This window comes from Poecile atricapillus, chromosome 6 (genome assembly GCF_030490865.1).
Source record: "Poecile atricapillus isolate bPoeAtr1 chromosome 6, bPoeAtr1.hap1, whole genome shotgun sequence".
Classification (NCBI taxonomy): Eukaryota; Metazoa; Chordata; class Aves; order Passeriformes; family Paridae; genus Poecile; species Poecile atricapillus.
In genome coordinates this window covers 28,880,619-28,897,621 of record NC_081254.1, presented here as the reverse complement: position 1 = coordinate 28,897,621, position 17,003 = coordinate 28,880,619, and the positions used below count along the sequence as shown (strand labels likewise).

The 17,003-nt window shown below is 37.0% G+C and overlaps 1 protein-coding gene across 5 annotated transcripts in view; it reads right to left on the bottom strand.

Moving 5' to 3' along the window:
- Positions 1-17,003, bottom strand: part of SHOC2 (SHOC2 leucine rich repeat scaffold protein) — a 61,060-nt gene that overhangs the window by 13,922 nt on the left and 30,135 nt on the right. For all 5 annotated transcript variants that reach the window (XM_058841236.1, XM_058841237.1, XM_058841239.1 and 2 more), the window contains one exon: positions 8,697-8,834. In XM_058841236.1, the coding sequence (XP_058697219.1) occupies positions 8,697-8,834 (138 nt within the window). The remainder of the gene's footprint in view (positions 1-8,696; positions 8,835-17,003) is intronic.

Genomic DNA, 17,003 nt, shown 5'->3' with positions numbered 1-17,003 from the left:
AGATGTACGTGACAGTTTGATAACCACAAGTGAAAAGGAGATACCAGCAGGAAAAACAACAAGCAAAACCCTTTCCAACTTTTTTTCTTAGAGAGCCCATTATGAAAATCCTTGTAAACTAAAGTGCCTTATTCATTGGTACTTCTAAAAATAAGATCGCAAAGCCTGACTAAGCCCTAAACTTACACCAGGCCTAAGGAAGTCACTGAAAAATTGGCTTGGTTCAACTTTTGTCAGAAACAGTCACTCTTGAGAAGCAGATTTCACAGACACCTTCTCTCAGGTCCATTTTCTCACCAGCACAGTATTAACACCCATGAGCAGACCCCAGCTTCAGGGCTGAAGTAACCTAAGCACAGAATTAATAATCCCTTCACTGAAGTGACTTTATGTCTTTCTCAGCATTAGCTGCTTCGTTTACACAGAATTGAATAAAAAATCCTTGGAAGCATGCAAATCCAGAAACATTAAACAGTTACAATAAAAGGAATGCAAAATAGATTGTTTAAATTAATTCTTTATTAAAAGTACTTCAAAAATATTAATCAAAGGAAAAGCAGGTGTTTGCCAATCCCAAAACAAGGAGAAAACAGGAAATAAAGCAGGAAACAATGCTAACAAAACAATATTTTTTGTAAAGACCACCTGAAGTGGTCTCTACATCTCTTTTTTATCTTGATTATCATCCAAATCAAGAGAAAAAAGAATTAGCAATCTGAATAATATAATGAAATACAAATTCCTAATTCAAAGTCCTACCAGTGCTTTTTAAACAGAGTGACAAATGCTCTCTTCTTCTGACATTTGCCACACCTCTTCCTTTCCCTCCCTTAGTTAAAATAATCCTTCAAATTCCCTATCCTTAGATGAAGGGTCATTATTAATATGAAACTTAGTTCATCAAGCTAATTTGCTGTCAGTTGCTTTCTTTTAAATAAACCAAAAGCGTCATATCAATTTAAAATCTGTTCACTAGAGAACACATCTACAGATAACATTAAAAACACAAATATAACTTATAAGAGCTGTGCACATCAAAACCCCGTAAGATCATAATCAACAATATACGTGAACTTCAGCACACAATAGAAAATTGCAGGAACTTGCTACAAACAACATGGCACTATTCAGTATTTCAGATGGTCTAACTTGTATAAATATTCTTAGATTTTTATTTGATTCAACTTGGCATACAATGAGCAGTCGCCTAACTAAACTAAAAAGAAAAAAAAGCTAAAGAACATGTTTTACATGGTCACATGTTATTTCATGGAGTGCCATGTGCTTAATTCACTGACGGATCTTCTAGCAAAGAGAAACTGCTGGTTTGCATACAAAAGATACCAGCTGTCATTTTTAACTAACTGGAAGCAAGAGGTACAGCCAAAATTAATAACTCTTTTTTTAAAAAAATTACCCTTGATGTCACTTTAAAAAAACACACATTAATTAAATTTAATACACTACATGGTATTAATCTTGCAGTGAGAATACCAAAGACGATAATACAAAATAAATTTCAAATTGTATGGGAGATAGCAGACATGCTAGAGATAGGCAGTTGTGGACAGAGATTAAACACTGCATTCAGATTTTTTCAACAGTGGCTCCTGGTATAAAATAGCCCTGAGTCAGAAGATGCCTGTACCACACTCTGTACTTATTATATACTAGTTTTCCAGATGTTAGCCAAACTCTGTGACAATTTTTTAACTGTTTAACAGATTTTTAGGTGAAAGGAGCTATTGGTGTGTTTAATCTTATCAGAAAGCAAACCAGATCCCCTGATAGCTGTAGAGTAAAACGAAAGGCTGCAGATAAAGTGTTTTAACCTTCAGTTGCACTCCACAAGCAGAGAGCAACAGCACAAAGTGACTGGTCCAAGATAGCCCAAAAGAGATCTCAGTGATCTTGTTGCAGAGGAAACAAGAACAAAATCTCATAGTCACTATTCGTCTGGTCTGGGGGCATCTTCTTCCTAAACCAAAGCTTGTAGGTTTGTATGAATTTTAACTTGTCTCACTGATCATCATCTGAAAGATGACAAATCCCTTCTATAATCCCTACAGCCTTAATGTTTCACATGGCTGACACCCTAGAAAAACTGGGAATGGGACAGAAAGATGATGGGGGTGGGAGGGCAATCACTCTTAGCAGAACTTCAGAAAAGAAAATCCCTCTTGATCATAACTACCAACTATCAAAGCCAAAGCATGAAATGTAATTATTCTGTTCCAAATACAAAAGTATAGTTAAACACAATACAAAGTTTGACCTAATTTTACTGCTTTAACCGTAAAGTGACTTTTAGTGTATTTTAATTTTTCTTTTCAGACACCAACACCTCCTGATATACTAGGCAGGCCAGAGTAAGAGGCAAAATCAAGTTCACAAATTACCAAAGTCAGCAGGGTCCATCATTTTTTGCCCTGCTCAAACCAAGGAGTATTATCCTCCCTCTACAAATTCTAGGAGTTCTGATGAAGATATTAACTATTAGAAAGCTATTTAACAATTTAAAATTAGTCTTTACCACCCTTACAAGTTTAAATGCTATCTGAATTGAGCAAAGAGTTCTCCCTACTTTCAGTCTAACACTATCATCCAAAGACAGGTTTTCCCTCATTTATATCAATACTAAAACACTAAATTGTGACCGTATTGGCAGTCAGCTATCTCCCAGCTCTGATTCCAGACTGTAACATTGCTGACTGTGTGAAAGAAGAACACAAGATACTTAATGCAAAACTTAAGCAACAAAGGCTCAGGTACCCAACATGCACCACACACACCTGCATAAGGCTAGAGAGCACAAACTCTTAGTGACATGTTCTGAAGCTAAGCAATGAAAATTCAACTTAAAATTCATTTAATATGCATTCATCAAAATGTAACTCACAGACCTGCTTGTCTCAATTCTGATGTGTTCCTTTGAATCACTCTTCCCTTGTGCCAGCTTCTCACATAAAGAAAATAAGATTATAGGCCTTTTCTTTCTGCAGTATACTAATCATTCCAAAAATGCTGAGCTGCAGTTATAATACATCCGTACACATTGGTCTCCGCATCTAATTACTGTGTGATGGTACATGCATTCACTAAAATATACTGTCCCCACTCTGGTCTTACCAGGATAAATATCCAAACAAAATACAAAATAAAAAATACTTTCATAAATACATTTAATCAGTAAACTCAGAATTAATTAGCCACTAGAAGCTATTCTAACCTTTAATGAAAGTAGTATGTATGTATTTAACTATACTGGGTTTGCATGGAAAATGTATTAATTAAAACATAAAACAGAAATTATAATTAGCTGAAAATTTTACAAAAATACAAAAACACATTGCAACAGAGACAAAAACAACAGCTGGACCTTATTTTGAATTATCAATGAAAGTGTTGCATTTTACTCAATTCACACTGCATACAGTAAGACAAAGCAACTGAAATTTTTTTTATTTAATTCTTCATTGGTAGTGTTTTTATTTCCTTTTCAAATGACTATTTAAAGCTTTCCTGGGAAATTAAAGATTTATATAAGTGTAAATCATATTGTATGAACAGTTTATACCTAACTGGCAATGCAATAAAAACATTAACCTTTCCTAAGTGAATGATGCGTTTAATTTTTTAAGTCTGCCCTACTATACAAAGCAAACATATAAATTGTACAACACACAAATGTATCTTTACAATTTTAGCTAATTACGAAATGTGAGAATTATTTTATGGAGACCAGGGTTCCATTTTGCATCTTTCCTGCAGTTGAATGCTGTCCAACAGCAGATGCTGGGAGAAGCTACAGAAAGGGGAAAGGCCACCCTGAAACTTCCCGAGGGGTGAGGGAAGATTCAACAGAGACTTCCCAAATGTAGAAGCAACTGTTATAATTTTCTTCTGCATAACTGCCATGTCACACTGAGCTTTTAACATCTACATCAACCCATGCAAACACTGAGACCCAAATGTCCCCTGCCCTTCACATGCAGTACTGTCTGATCTCCACTAGTGTGAGGCACCTCACAGCCCCATCCCTGCCCTTCTGAACTTAGATGACAAAATGAGCAAGCCACTTCCCATTTACCCTCTACTTGCCATTTTCCAGTCAATTTCACTACTTTACATTTACTAAATCTAGAATTGAAGGCAACAAGAACCATAAGTTTTCCTTAATGAAACCATCATGAGAACTAGACAGTGCTTACAGTAATACAAAAATTAGAGTATAAAAGTAGGAGCCACTGCTTTCAATCAAATAAAGAAAAGGCTGAACTTATTGCAATTGCCCAATATTAGCAGAATCCACTGACAATTACAATTGACAGCATAGTCCAAGAAGAAAATCTTAGACCAAGCATCGAATGTTGATCAGCTCTCCTGCAGCGAGCCTAAGGAAACAGGCTTGATGCCACAAAGCACAGAATGCTCACTGACCAAAGCACAAAGTCATACTTAAATGCTGAGAATGTGAATATTGCTGTGAAAGCTGGAGCAGAAGCCTCTACACTTTGTCCCATCAGAACAGTGAGTAATTAATAGCATCAAACCCACCAGTCACATCTGAACTTTGCCCCTGATCTGAGAGAGCTGCAGGTGCTCAGACGTTTCAGAACAAGACTCCTACTTTTGCTAAACCTGCCAAATTTAAAATACCATTTTAAAGTAGTTAAACATTTCTTCAGAAATATCTTTACTTCTAGGGACTTAAAAGTTCTTAACCACAATTTTGCATCACCTGAGCCGTACCAATTCCTTAAGTCTGGTTCTGCTCAGCACTTCATTTTTTATCAACTGTAGGTTTAAAGAACACAACAGTGCTCTCAGAGGTACACTGGGGTTAAACAGGTTAGAAGCATTGTTTGAAGCACAATTTCAACTGGTAAAACCAATACATAAGTATTATTTAATTTCATGAAAGTCATGATTTCAGCTTCTGAGCTATAGTGCCACAGTGAAGGGCAGGAGGGTAGTGCAGAGCTGTAAATACACCTCCTATTTTCCTAACCATCTCTTAGGAAATGTGCTATGTCAGACACTGGAAAGTGTGTCCACTGATAGAATTTTTTGTGCTTTAAAAGTATAATTTTGGAACATTTACAATAGACTATTCTTTTATTAAAATTTCTGTTGCCTTAGATGTCTGTGAATATGGCACATTTGACTAAAATCAAACTGCACATGTAAGCACACAAAACTAGAAAATTACAAAGCAGATGAAGAATCTGGTATTTTTAAAAGCTGTAACTTTGTTTCTGTTACATTTCTTTCTCCAAGTTTTTCTGTGCTTTTACATATGAAATTGTGAACACATTTGTACAGAAGACTAAAATTAAAAGTTCAAAGAGGGAAACACTCACAATGTGATATGTGCAGGACAAAATTATCTAAGCTATCTTGTAATCCTAAGAAACAATTTACTCCACCCAAAATTTGTTTTCAGTCTCAAAAATTCAATTAATAATTTCAATATAAATGGTATATTGTTCACCTTCTTCTATATAACTTATGGATATGAGCATGCTAACTAAGTATATAGAGATAAAACACTGTGTAAATAAAAGTAGCTAACAGTTCCACCACCCTCCAAAAGAAAAAAATCCAAAAATCCACCAGAATATGGGGGGGTGGTGCAATCTGCAATGAAAACACTAAAAAGCTACGATCCCACTATGATTTTGATTCTGGGCTTGAGATTCTCGGAATGTGCTAAGCCATTCCACAAAGCTCATTTTTCTTACAGGAAGTGATCTAATAGAAAAAGTACTTTACAATTTTCAATCAACAGAAATACAGATATGAATGTATCAAGCCAATATCTATAAAGCAAGGCATTAGGTCACTTCCTGACAATTAATATCTAAAATCGACATTTGTTACTGCACAAAAGCATGCTTCTACAGCATTAGTTGTGAGAAGAACTTGGTATTTTTACAGTGGGTATATTGGCTCTGCTACCTCTGTAATCACTGCCTGATGCATAATCCCTTCCCTGCCACTCCCCTGCATGTCACCGTCACGTCCCTGCTCACAGCTCCAGCACATCTCAGTACATGCTGTTAGTTACCAAACAAGCTTTTTTAAAAAACTTGGCAGATTCTGCAATCTGTAAAAAATAGTAAAACCAAAACTTGTTAAGATAGTCCAGCAGCTACTTTAAGAGGGTTTTCTGATTGAGGAAGGAAGGGGTCCTTTCTGAGGGGAGGGAAAAATAGAAAGCAGAGGGGGCTGTTTGTTTTTCAAGGCAGCGTGACAAAAACATCCTTCTCAAGAGAAAATGAGGCCTCCATCAAAAGGGTGTCAGTGGGGGAGGAGGGGACAGACCCGGCAGTAATGGAAAGTCTGGTCCATAACAGGAGGCTCATGGGCTCACAGAACATCAAATATTTATAATGAGCAAATGTGCTTGGTCTGTTTTGTCCCCGGTCTGTAACCCAGAGTTTGACTGAACTGAGAGCCATTAACAGCACTCATACAGTGAGCACCCTGACACCTGGAAGCGTGTAAATGTTGCAAGAAAAGCCAGTCGTGGCAAACACCCAGGAGCAGGGCAGAGACAGAAACTGCAGCGAGAGCTGGCGAGGCCCATGGGCCGCCCCCAGCCGCGCACGCAGGCGGCCACGCGCTTGACTCACCAGGCTTTTCTCAGTACTCAAAGTTTCTCGCTGAACAATCCCAACCACGAAGCAAGCTGTAATCTGAAAATCATGCCGCAACTTGCTTTCATATGTTGAACCAAAACTGCAGTGACTAAGAAATAAAGCCAATGTTGCTGAACTGGCTACGGCTGCCTTTTCTGCAGCATGCATAAATGTAGGCTGATCATTATCATTTAAGATGGAACCTAAAGTTTTTCTCTCCACTATTAAATTCTGTTTGCAAACTACATGAGCCACAAACACGGATTTCTGATTTTAATTTCTTACTTAAATACTTTTTTTTTTTAAACTTACTGTTTACAAGAGAGGCTTTCCAGTGTAGTAAAAACTGAACTAGAGTAAGGTTAGCAACACGATGGCTCACTGCTGTCTCCTACCATTATTCAGCTGTCTTTGGTGGTTTCTTGATCTCTAAAACATTGATATTCAGCTCAGATAAGCATGTTAAGAGACAGCTACCAACATTTAAAAGCAAGTAACTTCTAAACTTTATAAAGACAATGCAGGGGAAAAACTAAACAAGAAAATAGAAATCCAGTCCAACCAGGTATGAACTTGACTCAAAAGAAACCACCTAAGCTTACAGAAACTTTCTTAAGAAATAGGTGAGTCCAAAGTATCTTGATTGAAGAGTGAGCAATTTCCTATCCATCACAAGTGATTTAATTGCCTAGTAACTTTGTGCCTCTCCTATCCAAAGACTTTTCCCTGTAAGGGAACAGTCTTGCAGCATATATATTACAAATGAGATTTTTCTGGTCCTTTGAGAAGTTTGGTGACTACCAGGCACCAAACAACTTCATAAATCATACTACTACTCTGCACAGGAATTAACTGCATTAGTCTATAAGCTTTGAATATGGAAATCTCACACTTGCTTAGAGAATTTTTCCCATAATTAACAGTTTATCCAGGGAACTCACTCCCTAAATGTGACACATACACTACACATAAGTGTTATGTAAAACAACATTCAGCAAGATTTATAAAATAGCAACAAAAATAAAGGCTGTACTTATGAATGGTGTAAGTTAGACGCAAACTCCAGATGGAATGGGATCTCCAGAGTTTAAAAATATCATCAATCCAGGAAGGAAGTTTAGTTCCAGTGGATACATCATCAGTGTAAACTCTCCTCAGGTCAAACTTTCTCAACCAAAACCCACAGTAACTTCATCCTCAACAATTTACTGCTAGAAGAAAAGCTGGAGTATCATTACGTGGTTCCTCACTTTATTATGCATTAAAATACATTATTAAATGCTCAATATTAAACTGAAAATGTTCATTCTTCTGAGTATGTTCTGGTGACAGAGCTTAAAATCATGATGGCCTTGTTTTTAGTATTTTTAATCACTGCAGCCATCTTTTTCTGCCATCTGTTTAAAACTGATTTAATGAGACGAGAAAAGTCATATTTTGTTGCTTTATCCCATAAGAGATTCTGAAACCAATCAGGACTGTGTCTAAGTCTATTATTCCCAATGTAAGTTGCAAATCCTCTGTATTCTATTGCATAAGAGCATAATAACCTTGTGGACTTGGGAGATTTTTTTAGATGTTCCACCAAAGAACATAACATATACATTACATTATATTATATACATATACATTAATTTAAAACATTTATGATTTTAGTTCTATTTTTCTTTAGGCAAAACGTAAGTTAAAATTATCTGCCGAAGTACTACACTTCAACTATAAGTGAGCCTTTTATTTCTTTATATGCTCAGTTTCATTACAGAATGAACAAAGTAGTAGACATTTGCTTATAACCACAGAACACCTTAAGATTTAGAAGTAATGGATTTGGATTTTTTTCATTGTAACTCTCATTCTTAAATTATTTAAGGTAACATTTAAGGTAACAAGCACACATTGCTTTAAATCTCAAGTGTGAAGCTGTGTTGAGCTGAACACCAGTCATTCTACAGCCACTAACAAATACTCATTCTTAAATTTGTTCCCCTTACTGAACATTTTAAAGTAGTGATTTTTTTTTTTGGTCTTTTCTTCTCCAGCCTCTTCACATACCTATGGTTTCTGGCAGGTCCAGGAGCTCATTGTGCTGCAAGTCAAGGTTGGTGATCTGCGTGCAGCTTCCAATCTCTTCTGGAAGATGTTCAAGCTGATTGTGCGCTACATCCAGCGTTATGAGGTTACACAACTCACCTAAAAGCACACAGGAAAACCAAAACATAAAGGACTTTAATGTACAGCTCTCGAGAATGACCTCCACACAGAGATTAATAGAATCAGACGGATTTTGGGATAAGCTGAAAAAAAGCCACTGCTACCACAAAGTTATACATATAAAATAAGGTATTACAGGATCATAATTTCATCAGTCAGATCTAAAACTTGATCAACAATTTTGAAAAGCTCAGATAAAGCTTTAATAGATTCTCCAAAAAACTGTTATTTATTGAGTTTACTCTGACAGTTCAAGCTGTGGAATAGAAATACAAAACTTGCATCTTACACTTGTTTCAGGCTGACCAGAAGTTTAAAACATCACTAAGTAAATGATCTGCATTAAATTTTGAGAAATTAAGATCTGTTTTTATATCATGAATTACTTTCAGACACAAAATCAACAATTAAAAGACAGCAAAATTATTTGGCTGTCAACCTAAATAATCCAAAGTCCTGAACTTTTAAATTTTTAAACATTTTTAGTCATCACAAAAAAGACAACTTACGTTAAGTAAAGTGTACGCAAGAAGACCTACAGCAAATAAAAGTTTGAATTAAAAGGCATATCTATTAAGCATTAAAAAAAGTTTGGATTTACTTGGAGTTTAGAGCCACTGTACACAGAACTATTTCACTTCTGACATTTACAAATTAATTTAAAAGCACAGCTAGGCACAACTCTCTGAACAGTAATTTCACCTATTTTTATGTCAAATACACTGTGTTCTGAGAAAAAGATTGTTAGGTTTGAAAAAAAGGAAAAACCAACTGTGTGCATGAATACAGGTGTATGTATTCACATTTTTTGCATCTGATGGAGGTGAAATTAATGCATATGATTTGAACAGCTTCTACTCTCTCCAGTACAGATGAGGTCACTGCATTTGTATATTAGAGCATGACTCAGTGAGTAACAAATCTGGAAGAGTAGCAAATTCCTTTTGAGGAGCAAATGTCTATTTTTAAGCTTCAGCATTGTATCTTTGACACAAGGATTTTCTCACAGGCCTGCAGGATTATCCTGGGCAGGTTCTGACGTGCAGAGTGTCTACTCATTAGGTCAGCAGATAATCACAACTGGTGATTTAATACATCATAAAATACTATGAATTCAGACTCTGCGTAGAGTTCCAGCATCATGTAGCCACAATACTCACTATGTATCACAGAACAATTGTGAAAGGCCAAGAAAAAAGTTAACCTCAAAGCTTCATTATTCAGTTTTTTTAGATGTAACTGATATGTTAACATATCTTATTTCCTGCTAATTAACCCAAAATGGGATGTTTTTCTAGAAACTAAGAAGATGGAAATGTAAAGCTGGTACTCAAGCAGCTACTCCATCACTGTGCGTCCCCTTTCTTACATCAGCAATAGAGTGCAGTCCAGGCAACCAGAGGCAACAGTTAAATGTGCTGAATCCAGCACTGCATAACCCACACATCTCAATGCCACTGCCATGCAGAAGAAAGCAAATGTAATGAAAGATTGAGCAAGAGTTAATGGTCTGCGGCAATGCCACCTTTATTATTCATGGAAAAAGTGGGCAAAGTGTAGAATGGAACAGGAAGAAGAAAAGCTTGAGGAAGGCTTAAGCATCCCTCCCTTTAAACAAACAAAAAAAAGAGCTTCACAAAACTTTACTAAGTCAAGAACCTTCACACACTTCAGGGCAGTAGTTTTCATTTCATGATTTCTGCTTTCATTTGTTTTCACTTCAGACCTTAACCAATGATGTCAAATTTGAAATATGGCATAAATTCCATTTCAGTGCGCCGAGTTCTCATTTACTTGACTCTTCCCACTCTACATCTGCTGAAGTCAAAGAAATACTTGGGGGTTTTACAGCAACATGTGCTGCATTTCATTTTTGCACCTGCTGATGTCTTTGACAACAGCAAGCTAAATGTTTGAAACACCTTACTACCTAATCCTGAGGAGGAAAAATAACAAGAGAAGTAGTGCCTATTTCTCTCTAGAAATTTAAGGACAACCAAACACTTTAATTTGGACAGCCATACTTAATATGGTTATATTAAAGATGCAGGCATTATTTCTAAAAGCAACCCTGGTAAGCATTTAATAAAAATACTGAATGTTAAAACAGATTGAGGATAGCCCAACAAATTTTAGACTTTAGAACACAAATGAAAAGTTAAAACCCTACCATGAAGCATAGTGATTTAAGGAAAGGAATTCAAGAGATACAGACATATTCAGCTTTTAATTCATATTGTAAGGACTATTGTTCTTGGACATAAAGTTACTTATAGCTTGACAGCATTTCATCAAAATGGATTTATTGCCCCCTCTAAGGGTAGAGGGAGAGGGGAGATGAAATACTGTTGGCACTGAAATTTTTTTCAATACTTTAACTTGAATTACTGAGACACAACAGCATGCAAGTCAACAAAAATCACTCAGGGTACATTTCTCCTGTTGCTCTCCATGACATATGACAAAAAAAATAAATCTTACAACCAATATGCTTAACACAGTGAAAAACATTTGGGTGATGTGATAAAGACTCAGATCACAGAAGTGAAGAGCATGAACCCAGCTGTAGTGGTTTTGGTTCGCCAATTTGAGTTTCCCAGCCAACGCACTAAATAAGTGCTGGCTAAAATCACCGGTGCACCTACTAGAATTACTTACTCATTTCCTGCTGTGAGATATGAATTAGAAGTTGGGCAGAGGGAGAAGAAGTGTTCTAAAGGTTTTGTTCTTATTATTATTTTAGTTCTGTTAATAAATTTTTCTTCATACCTTTTAAGTTTTGAGCCTATTTTGCCCTCCTCCTAATTCATATCTCACAGCAGGAAATGAGTAAATAATTCTAGTGGGTGCACTGGTGATTTTTGCCAGCGCTAAACCCACCACACCAACCTATCAACTTAAACACTCCATTTGAGATAGAAATGAAATTCTCAGAATCACTTCATAGCCCTAACAGTATACCTATAAAGAGGTTAACTCAAAAACTCAGGATCAAGTCCAGCTCTTTAGTGAATGGCCCACAGGGAGACTAAACCCACATCCTTGGTGTCATGAGCACCATACTCTGAACAACTGAGCTAAATGCTTTTTTACATCTTCACTTGCAAAGGCATACAGAGGACCAGCTGTGGCCTGAGAACTAAACTGGGTGTCCACGTTTGTGTGAGACCCAACACGGCACATAAATGGAAAGGCTCTGCAGAGCACCTCGCAGACTGAGGGCTGTTATTGCATGTGGGGCTTGAACACTTATTGGGAGGTAAAAGGGAGAGCAGCTAGGGATGGTAAGAGTTGCTAAGGAATCTTTAGGGAATGGGAAAGGGAGGAATGAATGTAGCTTAGAAGGGCAAGTGTAGGAAAACAGAGGAACAAGGAACTAAAAGGGTCCAGTCCCTTACAACCCAATGCTGGTCATGTCCTGCAGCCAACCAGTACCACAGCTCTTCTCTCTTTTCCTGGGTGAGAGCTCCTGTTCTGAGGTCTGAGTACCAGCAACAGCCCAGTTAATGTGGCCAGCACTACTGAACTCATCCCAGGCCGTGGGATGAACGGGCTCTGGGCAAGGTGAGCAGCAGCCACACAGCAGGGGCAGCTCCTTGCCCGGCTGAGTGACCGCACCGAGCTCCCCGTGAATGGCCACAGTGTGCAGCACTGCTCACAACAGCAGCTCTGTCAGGAGTTACACCAGCACAAACACATGGCATGAGCAGCCAACACACAAATAATGATCTGCAAATACAAAGAGGCCAAACTGAAGGCCATCTGCATAATGCTCTTCCCAGGAGCTGATGTTTCAGTGAGTGAGTGTCCTTCTTATTGTTTGAACAGTGGCAGCTGTACTGAGGAAACGCTTCTCAAAAAAAAAATTTAAAAAGTGAAAATAAGTTTAACGAAGTACAATTGAAATTGCATTTTTGCTATGCTAGGGTAAGAAGCATATGTAAAAAACAAAAAAAAGTTTTCCTAAAGCAAAGATTTGTTCAGGTACAAAAAGAAAAATGTCTAATGAGTAAGGAGTTCATTATCTTATTCACAGTAAAAGAATCAACATTTGCAATTTTTTTGTGTACTACATAAAATTTGGTGAAATGTGTTTTTATCTTGATTTAACAAGAAAAAAGTCAGCTAGAAATGTGGAGCAGATAAAAATCAGCCTTAACCAGAAAGCAGTTTCCTGAAGAAAAACCCTTTCCTTCTCATCATGTGGACAATTCCTGCATCACTGCACTAAATACTGTTCAAACACCCAAAATCACTACAATAAGGCAAGCACTGCTTTAGGGAAATACTAACCAAAGGTTAAATGAACTAACTCTTTTTGCCACAAGTAGTGTCCAAAATAGACAAGTTCTAAGTTCACAGTAGTGAATAAAGAACTCTTACAGACTACTTGCAGACCACTACAATGCCACTGCATTGAAGGGATAAGCACCCTCACAACAATTAAAAAGTAAACTAAGAAGGTGCTAGGGTTTGGAGTTAGTTTTTTGGGAGAGAGGTTTTCTGCCTTTTTCCTTTTTTTTTTACTATATTGCACTGTGATTGCAAAGGACAAAAAGGCAATTAAAGCTCAAAGTCTGCCAAGAAAGCAGACAGGAATTGCATGTACTAGCTGGCTTGACAATAAAAGTTTAAAGTAGGAGCAATGACCATTTGAAAAACATAAAACAATTTCTCTATAAATAACCTTCACAAAACAGTCAGTTACACCCTAGCATGTAGCTCTTAAAAATTTGTATTTTAAAAGGCTCTAAAAAATCACACAATCCAAATGCATTTTTCAGAGAAGATAGTTTGTGAACCACCTTCCATTTAAAAAATCTTGTTAAAAATACAACTAAGTATTCACCTCAACAAGCCTTTAAAAAGGTGGAGTGAGCAATCACCTCTCTGTTGTTCTCATACACACAAAGAATAAATGTTATAGTATGACAATGCTAAATATACCTGCTTTAAAAAAACAGCACAATGACTAATATTTTCAGCATAATGAGGCAGAATTACAGCCCCATTTCATGACCAACTTTGAAAGCCTGTTATGACTAGAGGGCCAAGTTACATGCCCTGACTTACAAAACTCTGAAAGTTCTTTCTGGCCATTTAAAACACAAAATACTGCTTCATCAAAAAGCACTAAAGTACACACAAATTAACAGTTGGAGAGAGTATATAGGTCAATAGCAAAGAGGCTTCAGTATCTCCAATCACTAATTCAGTCAGTGGGCACCACTCCTGGATGGCAAACACAATTTGTAATGTAGCCTTTTTCCACTGGATTAATGACATGCCTGCCCATGCTTAAGCAGATTGAACATTATGAAATCCTTCACAACATGATAAATCCTAGGCCAGATGACACAGCAAGAGGATCAAGACTCTTACGGAAAGTAGAAGGAAGAGGAGAATGCAAACATTAGTGGGACTTCAGGCTGGTGTGTCAGAAGATTGGTTGTAAGCTAATTTGTAAGTATTAATTATCCAAAATCAGCAATGCTGGGAACAAGTTACAAACAGTTCCCATAACTTTCATAGTTATTCATCTTCCATGTCGTTCTCTGCTGGCAAAGGAAAAATAAAAAGGAAAAAGAATTTTCAGTCTAAAAAAGTCTTTGGGACAAGTTTCCTGATTTTAGAAAAAAATTAAAAACAATTTTACAGTTTCAGAATCTTTTGCCTCTCTATGAGATCCAAGTACATCACTCTGACAGACAGCCTGAGCTCTTTGTTCTGCATTACCAAGTGCCAAAATAAGAGGTAAGCAGTCAGAATTCTTCTGAATTATTACTGCACAACTGTAACTTTCACAGAAGAATTACCGAGGAGAAGGAATGCAATTTAAATATGGTCATGAGTGACTTAGTGACTACCAAAGTTAAAATACTCATATAAGTAAGAAATAAGCACAGAAATAAAATAAAAATAAACAAAAGAAACAAACAATATTATTCACAATTTGCAGAATGCACACCAGGAACTAGTTATGGGAACCACTCAAAAACACAGAAATAAAACTCAGCTGGAAAGACTCAAAATCTGCTCTAAAACAAGCTTCAACAAGACACAACAGCAGACTTTTATTTCTGTTTGTTGCTTTCAGTTATAAACAATAAATAAAAATTAAAAACATGTTCAAACAAAATCCTAAACATGCGAAATGTAGAAAAAAGTCTCAGTAAGGGCTTGAGACAGAATTTGAGGCAGACAGCAGAACCTCATTTGAGTGCCAAGACAAAGGCAAAGTCTTGCACCTAGCAGGGAATAACCCTGTAAAGACTTACAACCTTGCATCAGGAGGTGAGAAACAGCTCTGCAGGGAAGGACCAGGGGGTCCTGGTGATGCTGAACCTGGCGTAACATCTGGATCCAGTTCATTCTGAGCATGGAACAAGCTCTCAAATAATAAAGGCTAACCACCTTCCAGGCTACATTAGCAAGGGCAGCCTGAGGGAAGTGATTTTTTCCCTCTGTTCAGTACTTATGAAAGTATTCAAACAGTTAAAATAATTTCAGCATTGATTAAAAAAAAAAAAAAAAAACAACAAACCACGAACCCTGGACTTCTAACACGCTGTCAGTATTTACTGGAATTACACTTGGGACATCATCCCAGTAAGCTCTGCAACTAGATCAAAAAGGCAGGACTACTTTATCATTATCCTAAAGCCAGTCTGAAGAAAATGTAATCAGGAGGAATTTGACTAGCTGACAAGACAAATCTGCATCCCCACAAGAGCTTTCACAAGAATCAGAATCCAGATACTAAAGCTGAAGCTGGTCAAAAGGAGTTCTACACTTTTCCTGCAGCTCAAGAAAACCACCAGAACTGGATCAAATAAATGGTCATTATCTCTGACTTCTAGAGAGCAACACAGATGCATCAGTGCCTATATTTATTCCACTCCTGTTCACAACTTCAGGCTTTTATCACATTGAAATACAAATATATAAAAGTATTCTCAATCACTGTCTGCAGACATTACCATGCCAATTAAGCCAAGAAACACATTTTTTCCTTCAAATTGATGAAACACAGGAAGGTGTCCTTAGATACAAATAATGTAAACAAATATTTCTCTATATTGTCAGGTCTGCTAAAAAAAAAGGGGGGAAATGAAATTCAGAGCATCACTGAAAAACTTTGTGAGTAGCAAGTCATTTAATAAGGAGGCACCACATTCAGCGTGGAGTGAACTAATGTGGCTGCACACATCTGGTCCACTGTCTATACTACTGAAAACAAAACAGGTGCAAGTGTTATGAAAAAGAGTTTTGAAGCAGTGAAGAAACCACAAATGATCTAAATATTGGGTAGATGGGGGAAGAGAACAGAAGAGAGTCTCAAAGACATTCCTAGTCTGGTGTAGGCAGATTCCCCAAATTACATTCTAAAAATATTTCCCTTGCAGAACAGCCCTGACCAGATTCTCCCCAGAAAAAGAGTTGCATTCACAGACCAAAAACACAATATTTGGAGTCTCAAGAAACTTGCAGAAATTGTGTAAATGTAATTTCAACCATGTTGATAATATTATTTCTATGTGTGTTGTTTGTTAACATAACAAAAATATTGAAAAATGGTATAAGATGCAACCTTGTCTTTGCAAAGAAAGTATTATCGGCTTGATTGTGCAAAACAATTCCTTCAACACAACAAGGAGGAATGCAATGAAACTCGAAATATAAGAAATGGAAAAGCCTTGCTTAAGTAACAGCATGCAAACTGAAACATTTGCTTGGCCTCATCCCAAGACAATTCCTCTGGTTTTCATCCTTCTCATGCTGACTGCCTGACTCACCAAAGCATTCACATTCTTCCATTCTAATCTTCCACTTTTCAATCCCAGTGGAATGGACAATTTACCAGATAAGGAGATGAAAATGGTGTCCACCTTGTGAACTCATCTCCACAATTATCCCTCCAGATTGTCTTCTGGTGAAGTTTTCACAGGGAAACTTTCCTGTTTAGGTTTTATTTCATGGATACCACCAGAGCTTGAACAGTCAGGTGAACAGGTAAGTTCTGCCTTGCACTTGGTGTGTGTGTGTGTGCATCTATGTATATATATATATATATATATGTGTGTGTGTGTACACATATATATATTCAGCATCTGCATAACAATGGCCTTTACGGTCAGGAACAACAGT